General features: G+C 39.4%; 2 protein-coding genes across 5 annotated transcripts; one reads left to right on the forward strand and one right to left on the reverse strand.

The window, feature by feature from the left end:
- Nucleotides 1-1,236: 1,236 nt before the first annotated feature.
- Nucleotides 1,237-9,259, forward strand: slc35d1b (solute carrier family 35 member D1b). Its single transcript, XM_057333717.1, has 13 exons — nucleotides 1,237-1,472; nucleotides 1,815-1,848; nucleotides 1,949-2,035; nucleotides 2,177-2,244; nucleotides 4,094-4,165; nucleotides 4,249-4,317; nucleotides 4,760-4,862; nucleotides 5,284-5,376; nucleotides 5,555-5,622; nucleotides 6,966-7,044; nucleotides 7,139-7,221; nucleotides 7,404-7,456; nucleotides 7,561-9,259. The coding sequence occupies exons 1-13, from the start codon at nucleotides 1,303-1,305 to the stop codon at nucleotides 7,569-7,571; spliced, it is 990 nt and encodes a 329-aa protein (XP_057189700.1). The 5' UTR covers nucleotides 1,237-1,302; the 3' UTR covers nucleotides 7,572-9,259.
- A 367-nt stretch (nucleotides 9,260-9,626) lies between these two features.
- On the reverse strand, nucleotides 9,627-18,241 carry mier1b (mesoderm induction early response 1b, transcriptional regulator). Of its 4 annotated transcripts, none has more exons than XM_057333660.1 (13): nucleotides 18,185-18,241; nucleotides 16,947-16,971; nucleotides 14,557-14,690; nucleotides 14,094-14,306; nucleotides 13,890-14,016; nucleotides 13,746-13,810; nucleotides 13,576-13,648; nucleotides 12,562-12,713; nucleotides 12,392-12,473; nucleotides 11,859-11,953; nucleotides 11,609-11,736; nucleotides 11,399-11,526; nucleotides 9,627-11,293 (listed from the first exon to the last, which is right to left on the reverse strand). In XM_057333660.1, the coding sequence occupies exons 1-13, from the start codon at nucleotides 18,191-18,193 to the stop codon at nucleotides 11,001-11,003; spliced, it is 1,524 nt and encodes a 507-aa protein (XP_057189643.1). In that variant the 5' UTR covers nucleotides 18,194-18,241; the 3' UTR covers nucleotides 9,627-11,000. The 4 variants fall into 4 exon arrangements, with proteins under 4 accessions (XP_057189643.1, XP_057189641.1, XP_057189644.1 ...); XM_057333658.1 differs by having other exon boundaries at nucleotides 14,807-16,971; nucleotides 18,185-18,227; XM_057333661.1 differs by having other exon boundaries at nucleotides 15,080-16,971; nucleotides 18,185-18,220.
- Nucleotides 18,242-18,573: the final 332 nt, after the last annotated feature.

Raw genomic sequence — 18,573 nt, forward strand, 5'->3', positions numbered from 1 at the left:
AACTTCATTTTATTAAGCGGCGTGAAATGTTTTGTAAAATAAACAGTTTTTCTAGTGATCTAATCGTAATTCAATGCATCCTTATTTAATAAATAGCCCATACAAATAAGAAGTAACAAATGTTGTTTTTTATTGTCAGCTGGACATTTTGGAGAGGTCCAAGGAAAGCCTGGGGGGCATTGTTGTACCGAATTTCGACTCCCCATGAGGTTTTGACTGCCCTACTTCCGATTGGTTCATTCACTTAGGGTGCTGCTTTGTGATTGGTCCCTATCTCTAAACCCGCCCCCAAACCTAATCCTAAAACAGAGGAGTCATAATCTAACGGGGAGTCAGATGTTGAATGATTTTATCATTTATATTTCAAGACTCTAAAATGAATATTATAATAGTAATAGTGTCAAAGTAAATAATACTGTTTATTATTTGCATTTTAATAAATATGCATGGAAATATTATCTGTTACAAAATATATTTCTGATCTGTTGCAATAAAAAAGATACATTAGTCCAGGGGGTTTCAAACTGGGGTCCGGGGACCCCCAGGGGGCCTCCAGAAGGTTGCAAGGGGTCCCCCAGAAAAATGATAAAAGTCCACGGTGTTTATCTGCTTTTTTTGCTATTGATAGTCTCCAGAATTGTTTATATTTGAATCTTTCTAGTGAGTTTTTCTCACTATAGTTTCTTTTTTGGGACTCAAAGTGAAATTGATGCCGACTATTTAGGTTTAGAAACAATGTGTTGTCTTTATAATATCCTATTTACTACTTATCTAACACGTTTTAAACGTTTCTTCACACAGAAAAAATATAGATTGACATACATTTTAGAAAACGGGGTCCCTCACAAAAGGATTAGTCCATAAATCAATAAATAACCATATTAATGATATCACGCAGTCCAAAAGAGAAAGAAAGACTTGTTTCTTTATGGTTAAGAGATCATATTTCCAACCTTTTAATATGTTATTCATCCAATTTTATGGGCCTATGTTGACTAATGCAGGGGTGTTAAAACTTTACGATGCTAAGGACCCCCGAATATGGGGGTATTTTTTATTATTATTTTTATTTTATTATTTATTACAATATTTTTTATTAATTTACATATTCATATTCGTTTACATAGCCACATGAATTTCACATGTGCAACGTTGGTTTGGTACGGTAACACTAAACGAGAGTTAAACGAGTTAACAACCGTCAAAGGATACTGTCTCTTTAAAAGTCCAGGGAACGGGAACTTGTACAGTGAAGTTGTTGGAGCGCTCCTGCTCAAGTGACGTTAGGAGGGAACGGGAAGCATGGCGGCGACACGAGCGCGTGAGAGATCTTCTCCTGACGCGAAACATGACGTGCCGAGAGGAGACAGCGGGACATCGGCGTTATTTTTAAAGTTATCCGCTGCAGCTTTCTACGGACTCGCTTCTTTTCTCATCGTCGTAGTTAACAAGAGTGTTCTCACTACTTACAGGTAACACATAAAGCAGTCGCGTTTATTTGCGGGTGCTTTCATTGCGGCCGGATTTTAACGCAATATAACGGCAGGTCGTGTTGTTGAATAGTCTTTATATGAACTCGTGGTGTTATGGCGACGGCGAGTCTTTCGCTGCTGTCGCTCACCTTTGGCGTGACTTAAATTGCTCGGTCATAGTTTGCGAGCACATCTGCAACCAGGTGAAAGCTGCCTTGAGTTTGTAAACAAGTTACATTCATTTTGTGTTATTATCAATAGGATAAAAAGACATTCTTTAGTGCATTAGGAGGTTTAATATATGTGCACGTCATAACTCATATAACCTCTGTGTGTTTACAGATTCCCGTCCTCCTTGTCAGTGGGAATTGGCCAAGTAAGACGCTCAGTTTCACCCATTCATAACGTTTCTCTGTCTAAACTGATACTGAAACGTTTAGCACGTGTGATACAAGTTCACCTTTTACCTTTTGCAGATGTTGGCAACTGTTTTTGTTTTGAGAGGGTCGAAATCATTACACCTGATCGATTTCCCAGATTTCGACAGGAACGTCGTGCAGAAGGTAAGCTGTGACGTGCAGTGTTTGTACACAGACTCAATGGTCATCACCTTTTTAACCGCTCGCATTATTTCGGATAACGTCATGCATCCAGTTCTGGAATGACATGTGGGTGAATACATGATGAAATCATTTTTATTGCAGGTATTTCCTCTCCCTTTACTGTATGTGGGAAATCAACTAACGGGCCTGTTTGGAACACAACAAGTCAAGTAAGAGCTTCAGTGTTAAAGGGACACTTCACCCAAAAATGAAAATTCTGTCATCTTTTACTCGCCTTCGAGTTGTTCCAAATGTGTATACATTTCTTTGTTCTGATGAACACGGAGAAAGATATTTGGAAGAATGCTTATGACCGAACAGATCTCAACACCCATTGACTCCCATAGTAGGAACAAAATGGTAGTCAAAAGTGCCCCAGAACTGTTTGCTGTCCTGCATTCTTCAGAATGTCTTCTTAACCTAAGTCTTATTGCTGATTGGGCCGACATTCTTGACACACCCACCAAACAAGAGAAAACGCCCTGGGGCATGTTCAAGCTCAAACCGGTGCGCAACGTTTTGCTACGGTTTCCGGGTTGAACGACACGTTTCCTGGAAACGGTTTGCAACGGTGTGCAAAGATGCGTTTTCTCTTGTTTGGTGGGCGTGTCAAGAATGTCGGCCCAATCAGCAGCAACATGTATATAACCCACGCGGTATTAAAGAGACAGCTCGCACAATGGGTCCAAGTAAAGTCGTTTAAATGTGTCCGCTGCAGCTCGGTATACGCAACAATTGAAGATATTAGAAGAGATGTATTGTGCAGTATTAAACACGTATTTATAGCGATTTCATCAGGCTCTGAAAATTCTTCAAAAAGAACACGAAGAATGGCCTTCTCAGCTGCCATAGTTCAACTCTTGCGTCATCACAACAGGGTGTTCAACCGCACAACCGTTTCCGTTTAAAAACATTTTGTTGGGGCTGAACGCAGCCCAGGTGTATATTGGCACCGCATTGATGACGGAACAACACCTCGCCGGAGCCGTAACGTGCCGCACACGCATGCAGTGTAAATGAGGGGTAAGGCCCGATTCACATTTCGTGTCTTTTCCGCGCGAATATTCGTTATTTTAAATGTAGGTGCGCGGCAGGCGCCCGCAAATAGTGGGCGACGCTCATGTGGTGCGAGACGCGCACATTTTTCTAGGCACGTTGGTGCCGCATCGAGATGGAAATAGTTTAACTTTTCGGGTCATTTGAAGAGAGAAAGAGGCGTAGCTTGCGTTTTCCGCGCGGTTTTAGACGCAAAATGTCAATCGGTTAGTGTTCAAAGGAACAGTTCACCCAAAATTAAAAATGCTGTCATCGTTTACTCACCTTAAAGTCGTTCCAAATCTGTATACATTTCTTTGTTCTGGGGAACACAGAGAAAGATATTTCGACGAATGCTTATGACCGACAGGGGCAGTTGTGGCCTAATGGTTAGAGAGTCGGACTCATGACCAGAAGGTTGCCGGTTCGATTCCCAGGGCCGGCGGGTAACTACTGAGGTGCCCTTGAGCAAGGCACCTTACCCCTACTTGCTCCCCGGGCGCTGTAGTGATAGCTGCCCACTGCTCCGGGGGTACGTGTGTTCACTACTCTCTGGATGGGTTAAATGCAGAGGTCACATTTCGTTGCCTTGTAATTGTACATGTGCAATGACAATAAATTGAATCTAAATCTAAATCTAAAAAAAAAAAAAAAAAAATCTAGACAAGTTCTTGGACCCCATTGACTCCCATAGTAGGAAAAATGACTTTATCAGTTCTGGGGCACTTTTGACTACCATTGTCATTTTTCCTACTATGGGAGTCAATGGGCTCCAAGAACTTGTCGGTCATAAGCATTCGTCGAAATATCTTTCTCTGTGTTCAACCAAACAAAGAAATGTATATTGATTTGGAACAACTCGAAGGTGAGTAAATCATGACAGAATTTTCAATAATAATCTTTCCTTGTCTAGGTATTGGTATTGTTATGTTTTAAATAAACTATCAATATATCATATATCACACCGTGTGTTTTCTTTTGCAGTCTGCCCATGTTTACGGTGCTCAGAAGGTTCTCCATTTTATTCACAATGCTGTTTGAGGGTTACCTGCTGAGGTACGTCTGTATATTCAGTGTTTGTTGTAAACTCGGCGCAGTTGTACTGTTACGCTCATGTCTGGGTTTTCATCTATATGTAGAAAGACGTTTTCATGGTCGATTAAGGCAACGGTGTTCACCATGATCTTTGGAGCATTTATAGCTGCTAGGTAAGTCACTTTGTGATAAAACATTATTCTACACCTTTCCTTGTTTTTTTTCTTCTCATGCCTGTTTATTTATCTTTGCATTTATGCGCAAGTCTGGAATCTTTTATCGTATTAATAAACATAGCCTAGACAGCACTGAGCATAATTTGGGTCATGCGGGTTATTGTGACAGTGTGGATTTACATTTGGTTCAAAAGACCTTCAGTGTCACTTAAAGGCGGGGGGTCTGATTTCTCTGAGCCGTTGTTGATGTTCAAATCACCAAAACAAACACACCCCTACCCCCATCTTTGGCTTTCGTCAGCGCTCGGCTCGCTAATGTCCGTCCTGTGCACCTTACTGCTGATTGGCTACAAGGTTGTTTTGGTACTCGGCCCTACTCGGTTGTCGGGAAATCGGTTACCCCGCCTTTAAATGTAATGGGTTTTTTTTACTTTCACAGTACAGATTTAGCTTTTGACCTCCATGGATACATTTTCATTACACTTAACAACATTCTGACTGCTGCTAATGGGGCTTATATGAAACAAAAACTGGACTCCAAGGTAATGTGACCCTCAGACAACCTAGCAAACATATTGCTGACATCCTGCTTTAAATCAAAACCATGTGTATTTCTACCATTTCCCTTCATTGAAAGAAATATCAATTACGATTTTCAAATATTCTGTTCCATTAATGAAATAATCAGTTGAGATGTTTTTGTATTGAACCGGGCAACTCCAAGAAGACACTAAACAACACTAAACATCTTTTGATTTAGCGTCCAGCGTGCAAATGCTTGTAACAAAAACACTGGTTACATATCACTGTTACAATTCATCTACAAGAACATGTTTAATGCAACATTCAGAAAATTCACATTTGAGTCAGTTTAATGTGTTCATAAAATATATACAAACTTTTTTGGGGGGGGTAAAATGTATTCACCTTTTCTTTGTCATGAGATTTTACCCTGCTTTTCAGGAACTGGGAAAATATGGACTGCTGTACTATAATGCTTTATTGATGATCATTCCCACTATTGTTTTGGCATACTTCACTGGAGACGTTCACAAAGTAAGAACTGAATAAACATTCTCCTTATCAGCAAAGATTTTACTCTTTAAGCTTAATATTATTTAGAAAATTAATAAAGGACAAAAAAAAAGATCTAACGTTTGTTATATAACACAAGTTATGCGTGTATACTTAAAATTCACAAAAGATGCATTTATTTTGTGTATTTTTCTTTAAGGCTTTGGAATACGATGGCTGGGCCGACCTTTTCTTTGTTTTCCAGTTTGTCTTGACGTGTGTCATGGGGTAAGAGTGATATTTACAGTCTTTTATGAAATTTACAGAATCACTTTTACAGCTTTTTAAACTTGTGATAATTCATTCCAGTTATGTGTTTTCCTTTAGTCTTATGGCTTGTCCACACCGGGACCATAATCGCGCGTGTTAACGCCTCGTGACTAAACAAAGGGTGCCAATGTGAGTGTCACACCGACGTACAAAACGGCAGGCGTAAAAGCGTCTTTTTTTTTAATGCTTCAGGCTCGTTTTTTTTGTTTGACGCACCATGTTAAAAACTGGCCGACCAATGAGATTGGTGCTTTTGTTCACGTGCCTGGAGCTGCTGAAGTTACAGTGAAACACGACTTGGTGGCGCTCAAGCACACATTGACGAAGAGGAAGCAAGATGAATTCTTCTTCTGTGTGACAAGCGAGTGTCAGATGCATAAAATTGCGCAGCGCCACCTTCTGTACCGGGGTATTTCTGTTTTTCATTAAGCGCCCTCTATGTCAGGAAGTGAATTTGCACGTTTAGGGTGCGATCACACAGAACGCGCTTTTCATGTTCGAAAACGCGAGGCGCACCGCGCTGCTCTTTTGGTGACTCTTCGAAAAGAGCAGCACGCAGCGTTTTTTTTTCATGTTGCTAGGTAACCCGAAACAGCCACAACAAGTTTCTCCTCCATGTCTCCAGGCGTTCTGAGCATCTTCTAAACTTCCGTTGCCACAGAGTTGAGTTCAACTTCAACTTCGGGCGCTCCGCCTAAAACGCGAGGCGCAGCAGGTGGCAGAAACGTGAGGCGCCTGGCGCGCATAAGCAGCGCACAAAACGCTCCCTGCCAACTGAAAACAATTCAAAAGAGGCGCGTCTCACAGCAAAAGACGCGTTCTGTCTGATCAGGCCCTTACTCGGCTCATCGCCAGTGAAAATCGTTTGGGTATGAACGCCGAAAAACGTCTTGAAAAACGCTGCCGATAAGCGCGTACGATTATCGTCCTGGCATGGACAGGCCTTTACACCGAACTCAAAATGAAAAAAAAACTAGCCCTGGTAAAAATGAATACGGTATCGATATGAATTTGAATAGTGTACTGTGTAACTACTAAGTTACTGTGTAAACGTTGTATTAGTGTATTTAGTGGTTTTTAGCCAGTGTAACTTGCACAAATGTTTAAGTTTATGTTCCAAATCATTTATGTTTGTATTATGTTTTTGTTCGATATGTTTTATTACTTTTTAAGCTTGCAAAATAATCATAGTCATTTTTATGGTGTATGGCTGCAGTTTTACTTTGTGACAGCCGATTAAATTGAAATATAATAATAGCATTTTTTAATATTAAGTGTCATATTTGTATTGTTTTGGGCAGGTTTATTCTGATGTACTCCATTATGTTATGTACCCATTATAACTCTGCTCTAACTACTACAATTGTTGGCTGTATCAAGGTCAGTATTTACTACACACTCAACACTGATGAACTTCAGTAAATATGGTGTGAGGTTATAGTTAACTGGGTTATTTTTCTAACAAAACCAACAGAATATCTTGGTGACGTATATTGGGATGGTGTTTGGTGGAGATTATATCTTCACCTGGCTAAACTTTATTGGCTTAAACATCAGGTAAAAATGTGTTAATATTAAGTATTTCTTAAATCCTACATTATTTCAGCCCTGGCCCAGTTTGGGACACTCATATTGTACTCAAAACATAAGAAGAAGAATCTGGTAGTATGACTTAAACTGTAACTGTTAGTTATGAAAAAGGTACTAACTGTTTTCTGACTCAATTTGTTTTACAACAGCATTGCTGGCAGTCTCGTGTACTCGTACATCACTTTCACTAAGGAACAAAAAAGTAAGTACTGTAAATTCTACATGGGTTTCATTTCCTCTCAGACTATGAATTAAAGTGAAGCGTGCTTGCGATATCATGCAGCAAAATGTTTTGTCTCTCAACAGAAACAAGTTGATGAAACAAACAATCAACATCAAATTATCACAAAAGATGAATGTCAACAAATGATGGTGGGAGTCACCAGTGGACACGCAGACATGTGTTTCATAGTGACTTTTGTTATAATGGTGAAGCTCTTGATCCCCTGCAGCTTTGGTTCTGAAAGTATTTTTTATTGTACATTTATTTTTATTTTTAAAAATCAATTTTGAAGCCATAACCACATGAGATCATACAACAGTCAACTAGAAGTGACCAAATGACGAAGGTACAGAAGTGTGTGACCTGAATGCTAGTAACAGACAGAATGAATCTTTGCACATACAGTCCGAAATTTTCGTATGCGTTTTTTCGTATTTGGCGCTGGTTTGTACGGTGTCTCTGAATTGTCAGAACGCCTCTCAAAATGCTTGCTTGCTACTAAAATGGAACCCAGTGCGAATTTATTTTATGACTGACGAAAATATCACATATATAAATGTGATTTACACAACGTGAGATCGTATTTATTTTTAACGTGCGGAAATTTCGGACTCAATGTGCATTAACCCTTAAAAACGATGTAATCAAATCATAAATTACAATATGTGACCCTGGACCACAAAACTAGTAAAGGTCTTTGCACATACAGTCCGAAATTTTCGTATGCGTTTTTTCGTATTTGCCTCTCGTTTGTACGGTGTCTCTGAATTGTTAAAAAAGGCCACTCAAAATGCTTGACGGATGCGAAAAACGCAGAAAATCGAACCCGGTCCGAATTTTTTTATGACGGACGAAAATATCGGAGGCAGTGTGTAAATGTGATTGACGCAACGTGAGGTCGTATTTATTTTTTAACGTGCGGAAATTTCGGACGCAAATTTCGGACTCGATGTGCAATGGGCTTTAGGATCAAGTTTTTGAAATTGAGATTTATACATCATCTGAACGTTGAATAAATACGCTTTGCGTTGATGTAAGGTTTGTTAGGATAGGACAATATTTGGCCGAGATACAACTATTTGAAAATCTGCAATCTGAGGTTGCAAAAACAATTGAGAAATTCACCTTTAAAGTTGTCCATCAGAGGCGCTGTAGCGGGCCGTTGCTAAGAAGAAAAAGGTTTGTTTTGACGCTCTCTATTGGCTTAGTGCTGTAATGACGCTGTGGAGAGTACATGAACACGAAATCTGAAATTCTAAAATTTACGTAGATACCAAACTCGAGTGGGTAATTCCCAAAGAGCGGCAGCAGCGCGCAAAGTTTGTAGGCGTGTTTCCCGCCATTTTTGTTGAGATTTCGCTGCATACTCAAAAATAAAGTTTTGATGTATGTGTATATACAGTATATATATATATCTTCATGTAACATGATCTTTACTTAATCGATAATTTTGACCCATACAATGTATTTTATTTGGATATTGCCACAAATATACCTGTGCTACTTCTGACTGGATTTGTGGTCCAGGGTCACAAATATAATCAGTTTACAAACTCGGAGCTATGGAGATCAATTTTGCAACAAAAAGTCATTCTCTATTGAGAAAATGAATGATGATTCTTCTGAAACTCAGAAGCACTTGATTGTTAACATTTCACTTGATTGTTTCATTTCAATATGCAATATTTCAGTATTTTTGTAATTATTTTAATATATTTTATGACGGTTGGTTTAAGGGTAAACAATTGTAAAAATAAAAGTTGTTGAAGGAACTTTGAACAATGTCCTCTTGTTCCTTTTCTTATTGTCTTTGCTGTTTATTGTCACAGCCATAATTCGGTTCAAAGGAAAAAATGAAACTTTACACCGCCCAATCCTAAAAAACCCAACAGAGATCAATACCCGTCTTGTGTCTCTCTGAATTACAGAGGTATATTTTGTGATGGCTGACTGTATATCCACTTATATCTACTTAATAAACACACATCAACGAATTTAAGAAATAAGACCATGGAGTGACATGGCATGGGACATAGAAAATGACATTGACTATTTCCAAAAGTCAATAAAAAAAGGCTGTGATTGACCAATCAGAAGATGCTGTGTAATACAGTAGTAACGTACAAGCACACAACACTGCAGCTTAGAATACATTCACAATGTTTATTAGATAAACGCCAGTCTTACAGTCATGGTTTAAATAAACTCCTCTCGCACTATTACAGGACTGCTCTTCATCTGCGGTGGGCCAGCGACTTCTCCTATATTCAAGAAGTTAATAGATCACATACACGAGTCAAAAAAGCTCTCAGGAAACATCAGAAATGACATTAAATAAGCCAAATGAAGATCGCAGTGCAGGAATAGCACTATGATCTCTGAGAGGTTGATTTGCACTGGTTGTTAAAGGACTGCTGGGATTGTGAATTCACTTCTGTAGCAAAATACTTCAAATGTTATGCTTCTGAATATTTAAGGCATATCTGGGAGCAAAGATCTTTCATGTCAAAATAATATCAACAGACTTATTACGTAAGCTTTTACACGTCACAGAAATGAAAACGGCATGAAATAAATGCGAAAGACATTTAACAACGGAGGTCATTTTTTGAATTGATTTCCATCATGGCCTTGTGTTCCATTTCATTGATAGAGGATTGAGAAAGTCACAGTCAGTGATCAGTCAATATTAGTGTTTGTTTGCTACAAAAACAAGTTTCCTCACAGTCGTCAACGTACAAAAACTCCAAAGGAAAACCGTCAGGTACACGTACAGTGATTATCAAAAGCATGAGGTGTGTGCAAGTTAACCATCATAAGTCGTGACTGAGGTAAAACCCACAAGAATGAAGCTGGGCCATGTACAGTTCACCCTAAAATTAAAACCCATGTTTTGGATAAAATAAAGGAAGCCTGTGTGTAGAACCGTTTTTTTGCATGGTGTTGGGAAAAGGATGGTTTTCATGTATGACAGCGTCTGATAACGATTCGAAAACATTAAACAACAGGACACTTCAAGAAGATTTCGTGGAAATAGACAGAAAATCTTATTGTTAAAGCTAAGATCAGTCTTCCTTTTCTTTAGGCAAAATACACGTATTTTCATTTAGGGTGTGAGCCACAGATTCACCCAGTGACTGGACCATACAGCAAGCACTTTACAGCAACGCTTAGCAGTGGTTCTCTTGGCTTGTTTATTTTTACTACAGCTGTCGGGACTTCAGGACTTCAATTCAGCTCGAGGCCACGCCCACCAACAAACCTCCTCATGAACAACATATAATGGCTTTAATAACGGCATATTCACCCGTTCTCAAAATGTCTTAATAAAAATATAAATATCTCGTCGGTAAAAAAATATCAGACAAATTCCGTTAGAATATACATTTCTCTGTAAAATGGTTTGGTGAAAAAGGAGCATGGATCGGTTGAAGGGTGGTGTTTTTGGAGCAGCTTGGCTTTGGGTTCAGGGGCGGATGGGTGTCACAGCGCCCCGCTTTCTGTATTTGGCCTGAACTTTGGTTCAGTCTTCCTTCGCTCTGGAAGGGTCCGTCTCGACCAGGACCGGCGAGTCTGATTCTGTCCGGCACTTTTTTGTGGGCCTGTCGAGACTCTGGCAGTCCAACTGGCGCTTCAAAGAGCCGTTAGTGTCCGTGTTAAGAGTGTCCGTGAGTTTACAGCCGTTGGAGTCCTGATGATCTGTCTGACTGTCCTCATGACTGTCCGTTCCGTTCAAATGAAGACATTCACTCTTCGTCTCGTTCACACCGCTTAGTGTCTGTGTGGAGTCTGCGCTGGACGCATGACTGCCGAGTCCTTCAGTAGAAACCATACAGATTCAAATACATTACTCTTTACTAAAATAAGTTGATGCACAAAGAAGAATTCGCACAGAAATCATTGGCCGTCTTAAAATTGTACCGTTGTGACCGCTGACGTCCTCTCGCTCTGATTGGCTGGTGCTGCTGCCGGAGGGGGCGGGTAAGGGCGTGGTTGCTCGACTGGAGGCGGTGCTTTCGGTCTCATCCAGCAGTCTGTCCATGTAATCCCTGCCAGAGAGCACATGACAGTATACGACGGCAATAAACCGATTATTAGGATGTTTATTCCAATGTATACGGAGGTACTCACGTCACTCCAGGGTGAAGGTTGTATTTCCTTTTTCCAAGCCGAGTTTGTTGTGCGAAGAAATCATACCGTTCTGACTTCTTCCACATGTAATAAAAGGCCACACAGTCCCAGACTGACCGCGTTCTGACCTGAAAGCAATCGACAAAAGCAGAACATCAAATCAATCACTTATCTTCAGGTCATTAATAACAACATGCAAATGGAACTTGGATGAATTCTGCTGTGATGAATGACAGAAACAGAGCCGTACCTTGTTGGCCTGGATGAAATTAAAGTCTTTGCCATAAGCTTTTAAACCTTGTTCAAAACTCCTGCATTCTTCCTCTGTCCATACAGACAATCCATCTGCAGCAAAGACCGACGACAGGCATTTTAATTCTATTCAGTGGGATTCTTCAAATCAAATCCAAGTAAACAAACCAAAAGCTTTTAATAGCACTAGAGAGATGACATTAAAGGTAGAGTTCACCCAAAAATGAAAATTCTGTCATTATTTATTCGCATTCATCCGCTTGTCATTTCAAACTTTCTTACTTCTGCAGAACACAAAAGAAGATATTCTGAAGAATGTTTAGTAAGCAAACAGCACAGGCACCCATTCACTTCTACTGTATGGACACAAAACCAAATGGTACCGCCGCTACTTGGTTTCACAACATTCTTCAAAATACCTTCTTTAGAGTAAATGACGACAGAATTTTCATTTTTGGGTGAACCATAATTTTAAGACGTTTTTTCTACTGCCTTCTATAAACGACACTAAACCGACTCCGTGTCTCTCACCTCTGGCTGCTCTGACGTTAAATCGTAATCTTCGTAAAGCTTCTGCAGTGTCAAAGTTACACTTGACCAGCTCATATAAGGCCTGTGGGCAGAAAACACTGTTTGTATTGTGTATTAAGTCACATTGTTTTACTATAAAACCACTGAGATCAGAGGCAGGTGCTGAGTACCTGCTCGTTGTCTTTGATGTGGGATCCTTCAGGAATAGCATCTACTCCCGTCTCCTCTCCCGTCCGTCGACAAGCTTCTGTGAGAAACTCCACCACCGTGTTTTCGGGGAGGACGTCAGGATTCCACAGCAGCTGGTCGTCGTTTTCATACACTGCGAGTGAAGGAGTCAAAGATTCAGAAGGATGAACACTAGACGTTGTGTTGTATAATGTTATAAGAGAAAGGCGGAGCCCACATTATTATAATAACAGTACAAAAGAACGATATTATTGGGATCACTTGCCGAGCAATTTTTCCCAGCTGATAGGAACAATAAAACATTGACAGCCAATCGGATTTTAAGGTCTCGTGCATTTAAAATGTCAAACTGCAGCGTGCAATGTTAGGCCATGTTCAGATTGGACTTCTTTTTTTGAAGCTGCTAGCGTCTGTTTAACATTATAATCTTATGTTGTAAACCGTGTTTTCAAAAACGTCCTGAGCGTTTTTTTTAAACGCCAGCGCTGGCGTCTTTTTCTGCAGCTCCGAGCGTCTTCTGAAGTTGAACTGAAGAAAAAAAACGCCCTATGCCAAGCACCTTTTTCACAGCTAACCAATGACAAGCGAGTAGCGAGACCTGTCCTTTCCACAACAACATGCGAGGAAGGCGATTGGTCGAGCAGACTTGAAAAACTAAAATGGCTGCCGAAACGCCGGTTGGAGCATAGTATAAATGTAAGTTTCATTTTCACCTTCAATAACCTTTGATTGCATTTCTAGCGAGAAGTTAGTATTGTAGTTTTTAAATACTGTATGTGATGCCCTCTGTTTATAATTCAAATAGACTTCCGTTACGTTGCCTATGAAGCCTGTCGGAATCTGTTTCTCTGAGCTGCCTTCTTGTCAAAAAAGAAGTCAAATGTGAACACAGCCTTAAAAGATCAGTCAATCAAAACCCATGACTATAACAGGCCTACACAGCTTATGAACATATTCTAACACCAACCCTACAAAAAATAAAAAGCGAACGCTACTTTTCTCATTGTCCATGTATTTGCACAGTCCAGACGGTGTTTCAGCCTGATACATGGAGCCGACCATGATCTCCTGTTGAGAACACATCATTCACAGACATTAAATCAGAACTTACGGAGACGAGACGTGAAGACCCGTAATGATGATATAAGAGTGTAACAGTGTTTACTTTCTTCCAGTCTTCGGAGGGAACATAGTCTTCATCCTCTTCTGATTCCTCGTCCGCTTCATGATCTAAAAAACAATTCAACAAGTCATCATCAACAGATGTCTTAGTCAGTCTCCAAATACAGACCTAGAGAATTTCTCGTACTCTGAAAGTAGCTGCGGTTCTGAGATCGTATGAGTTCAGCTGTGTTACACGCTGGAACCGCACCCGCTCGGCCGTCACTGGAGTGGCTGTCGTCCACCAGACCCTTGAAGATCTTCCCTCCATCCTCCTGAACAGATCGCACACACGTCAAGCAACAACACGTCACACTATAATCTTAACATCCCAGTTCCTTACGGGACAGACCTTGCTTTTCTTTAGTTCTCCAGTGCTTCTGCTGCTCTCATCATTATCCATGTCCTCTCCTTCATCTTCATCATCCTCATCTCCATCCACATCCTCCTCCTCCTCGTCTTCCTCCTCCTCCTCCTCCTCCTCCTCCTCTTCTTCTTCTCCCGGTGAACCGCTTCCTCCATAGCCATAGAGGTTCAAGAGCTCCTGGATGGGCATTTCCCTCTCCTGCAGTTCACAAACATTACACATACGGTATATCACGAGTTAATGCCCGTATCCGTAACCTCTTTAGGATTATTCAAGATATATGACAAATGAGCATAAGTGTTAATCGTCTGTATAACCCAACAATTTGACAAATACATGACGTAACTGGGGCCTGTCTTTAATGGTCTGAACCCGTCAGATTTCAGGGTCAGATAACCCCACCGTAACCGGGAATAAAGATCAGCGGATAATCAACATGAAATCCAACCTTTTCAAGTTCTTCTATCTCATTGTCTCCTTCAGGCAGCTCGTCGTCTTCAGGGGTGTGATCATCCTCATACTCTGGCAACAACATCTCTGCTGAGGGCTCAAAGTCAACGACATCTGAACCAACCGCAACTCCTTACAGAGAGACAGAAAAAAAACACACCGCACATGAGCGGATACAAAAAACATCAGGATATTATCGGTTATTTTTCCGTTAGTATATGTCATTATTAACAGTTTCACCGCTATACCGCAGCGGAGAGGAAGAGGAAACGCGCGTTGTAGAGTTGTTTGTCCGTTTAGGGCTGCTGTACAAAACATGGCGGCGAATTCAATGTATGTAGGGCCTGCGGACTGACTGACCATCCCAGCTCCATCCAAGGCAATTCCATCACCACCCAAGAAAAAGGCGACCATCTGACCGGCCCAGCTCAGACAATTCCATCCCCAACCGAGAGCAAAGACGGACTACTTGTCACATTAATGCTACATTTACAATACTTGGTATTTAATGCTAAACTTACATCACACGACAGCAGTTTGAAGTTATGGCTGCACTCAGTGACTTTGATTGGAGGTAGCTGGGTGGGTGTTTGTGGGGAGTGGGGGGGCTTGTTGGTTTGGGGCGTTTCATTTGTTGGGACTGTGTGGGTCTGGTCTGGTCTTGTTTTGTGGTCGATGTCGGACAACAGAGGAATAAAGTTAATTATGCCATTACTACTTTTCCCTGGTTGTCCCTCTGTTGTCTGTTGTTGATCGCGGAATGGGACCGGGTTGGACCTGCACGGTTTCGGTGGGTGGGGCTTCCTGGGTCGCAGCTCGTGGGCTCTCCCTGTTCTTCGTGGACGTTTGCTCGGTGGCTTTGGTCGGGGTCACTGAGTGCAGCTATGACACGTCAGAGGAGATCTGGCCCTCCCGGCTGAGTCTGGTTTCTCCTGAGGTTTTTTTTTCTCCATTTATTCATCATTGGAGTTTGGGTTCCTCGCCACAGCAGAGCAGTGTTGGCTTGCTCACTTTGCTCCTGTAAAGCTGCTTTGGAACAATGCACATTGTGAAAAGCTCTATATAAATTAAATTGAATTGAATTGAAAGTAGGGCCGCTCTGTATGTAGATATAAACATCTTATTCTAAGGTATGAGAAACATAACGCTTCATTATGCAAGGTCTTTATACACCTCTGAAGACATAGTTTTGTATATTATATTGCATTTCTGTCAATAGATCCTCCTAAAAACCCCGTATTGTTCCTTTAACTGTCACTGCCCTTTTTGAGCATACACATGAACATGCACTATCCAAACTAAAATGATTATAAGTCATGAATGCTTTGGAGTACAGACCTAAGGTGGGTCTTGTTTGAAAGAAGACATTACGCAGATTATTGCTGACTAAATATTTTAAGGGTTTTTTTGTTTAATTTCATGGCTATGAAAATATTATATATATATAAATATTTGTTTCAGCCAAAAAAAATGCTAGAAATTCAAAGCCACATGTGTAACTAAGTTGTGTTCTGAATTTGAGCTTGATATGAACAAAAAGAGATGTGTAACACTTTTAGCTGCTGTACCGCAAATGTCCACTTGGGGACCTTCCTAAACATCACAACACATACTGAGAAGTTTCTTTCCTTTTTTATTTTCTCATGCACAAACTCAATGAACGAAACACAAATGTTTAATAAAAGGAACATATAAATAGGAAAACTGAAACATATTAGAAATATAAAACTATTTACAACTTTATATAGTCAAACATTGGTCAGATTCTTATTCTAGAGGCTTAGACCTTTCCAAAGACATACAGTATAGTTTCTCATGATTAGGATGGAATTGTGTTGCAAAATATTGAAATAAACCTCAGTGTTCTACTGGTGGAACAGTGACATTTAGCAGCATATAATAATGTTTATGCGCACTAATGAATCAATTACTGCAGCTACATAATCTATTTTGTCAAACGCTAGTCAGATTTTTATTCTAGAGGCTTAGACCTTTCCAAAGATTTATAGTTTGTCATAGCATTCCTTCTGTGGAACGGAGACAGTTAACAGGTTTTAAATTGATATTGCAGTTATTTTTGAAGGATTTTAAATTGTGGACTCTCATTTCCTTCTATTATTGGATTTAGATGACTTTTGTAGTCATTGATGAAATCTTTTAGGAGCATTATCTCCTGAAGAGCATGTTTATAGCAGAGATGTGTGCAGTCTAATAAAAACATACGTCCATGAACAACTTTGAAGGTATTTAGTAAAAGGTCTATACAACTGTATTTGAATATCATCTGCCACCATAAACACAAAATAATTGTCATCTTTCAGTATCAGCTATTATTCTTGGATACATCCCTATAGAATAAACATCATCTTAGAATGATGGAATAAATACCTGGGCTTGAACTCCCCAAGGAGGGCTGCAAAATAAAAACAACAAAATTAAATCATTCGCATCAATTCTCATTATTATACATTGTTTACTTGACTAAAAAATCCTGATTGTTCGTGAAACAAAGGGATGAGATGGTTATTGCATTATAAAAGTTGTGTAACTATATTTCCCTTCAATACGAGTCTACTGTATATATTCACAATCTATTGTACGCTTAATCTGAAGTATTTCTAAATGAAACAAAATACGTAGGGTGGGACGTGGGATTTAATCTGTATCTGTAATCAGTATTTAATAGAATCATGAACATTTCCCTTATATTACAAAATGGAAATATGAAGTAGGAGAAAAGATAACGAAAAAGTTTAACGAGAAAAAGGTTTGTGATGTCAGCCGAGAAGAAAAGTTATTACATTTGATAAAAGATTATAAAGATAAAAAATAGGATTTAATAATATGGACAAATAAACTGCATAAGAAATCCAAGAACATTTATAAAGGGAATCGTGTATGATCAAATGTAAGATTAACTCTTAATAAAAGTTTGTCAGATTTTTTTAAAAGTGACTGTAGAAAGAAAAAAAGGTTATAGATTGTATACAAATTTAGCTGCATTTTTCTTGTTTATCTAAGGATTTAATGTTGACTGAAACACAGACTTACTATCTGAATCGGACTAAAGAAAGGATACACTACATGTGAAGTTTGCATAATTATTTTAATTTTGCTTTCTTGCAAACACAATACAAAAGCAATATTAAACTGATTTCCTGATGAAAGCGGATGAATCAGAGATGCTGTGGGTGTCTGTGTTTGTGTACGTGACTTTGGAAGTTAAGGCTGAAAAGCAGCTTCGCCTAGCATTCATTACAAACACTCGTATAAAAAATAAACATGAAATATATAACGGGTATAAAATAATATTCCGCAAATCCATGACTTGACAGCAATGACCAGCACACACGTGAGTTCTTGTGTGAATATTTTTGAGATAATTAATGTTAATATAATTATAATAAGAGTATATGGCTAACTGAAAGCGAGCTAGCTGCTATTAACTTTGCAGAAATAACATTTCAAATCATTTAACGCGTCTAACAGCCAAAAATACCGCACAACTTAAAAAGAAATATATACGCTTAACGTGCTTTATAAAGCCATGCACGAAAATAGTTTGGATATAACAGCAAAAAAAAATCTATTTATTTGAAAGGAAATAATGAGAATTTCCTTCTTACCTCCGCCATATTTACAGCGCTGCTGAGGGTCAGCGGAATGTGGGCGGGGTTAGAGGAAGTTCCCGGATGTTCCAATCTCTCTCTCGCTCTCACACACAAACACAATTTAGTCTATTTAGTTGAATACATTTAGCATATAAATGTGATTAAAAGGTAGCACAAAATAACAACGTTTTAATAAAGAATTAGGTTTTATTTAGTCGGTAAGGAATTATAGTTTTAATTCTCTATGGTAGGCTAAATAGTTTATTGATTTTAATTAGACAAACGAGACAAACCTTTACTGAATGCTGATGAATTTGTGCAAAATTACATTTATTCATTTGGCAGACGTATAGTCGAGGAAAACAACAAGATTTAGGCTATCTAAAGAAAGCAATTCTCGAGAA

The sequence above is a fragment of the Triplophysa rosa genome, linkage group LG5 (assembly GCF_024868665.1).
Source record: "Triplophysa rosa linkage group LG5, Trosa_1v2, whole genome shotgun sequence".
Taxonomy (NCBI): domain Eukaryota; kingdom Metazoa; phylum Chordata; class Actinopteri; order Cypriniformes; family Nemacheilidae; genus Triplophysa; species Triplophysa rosa.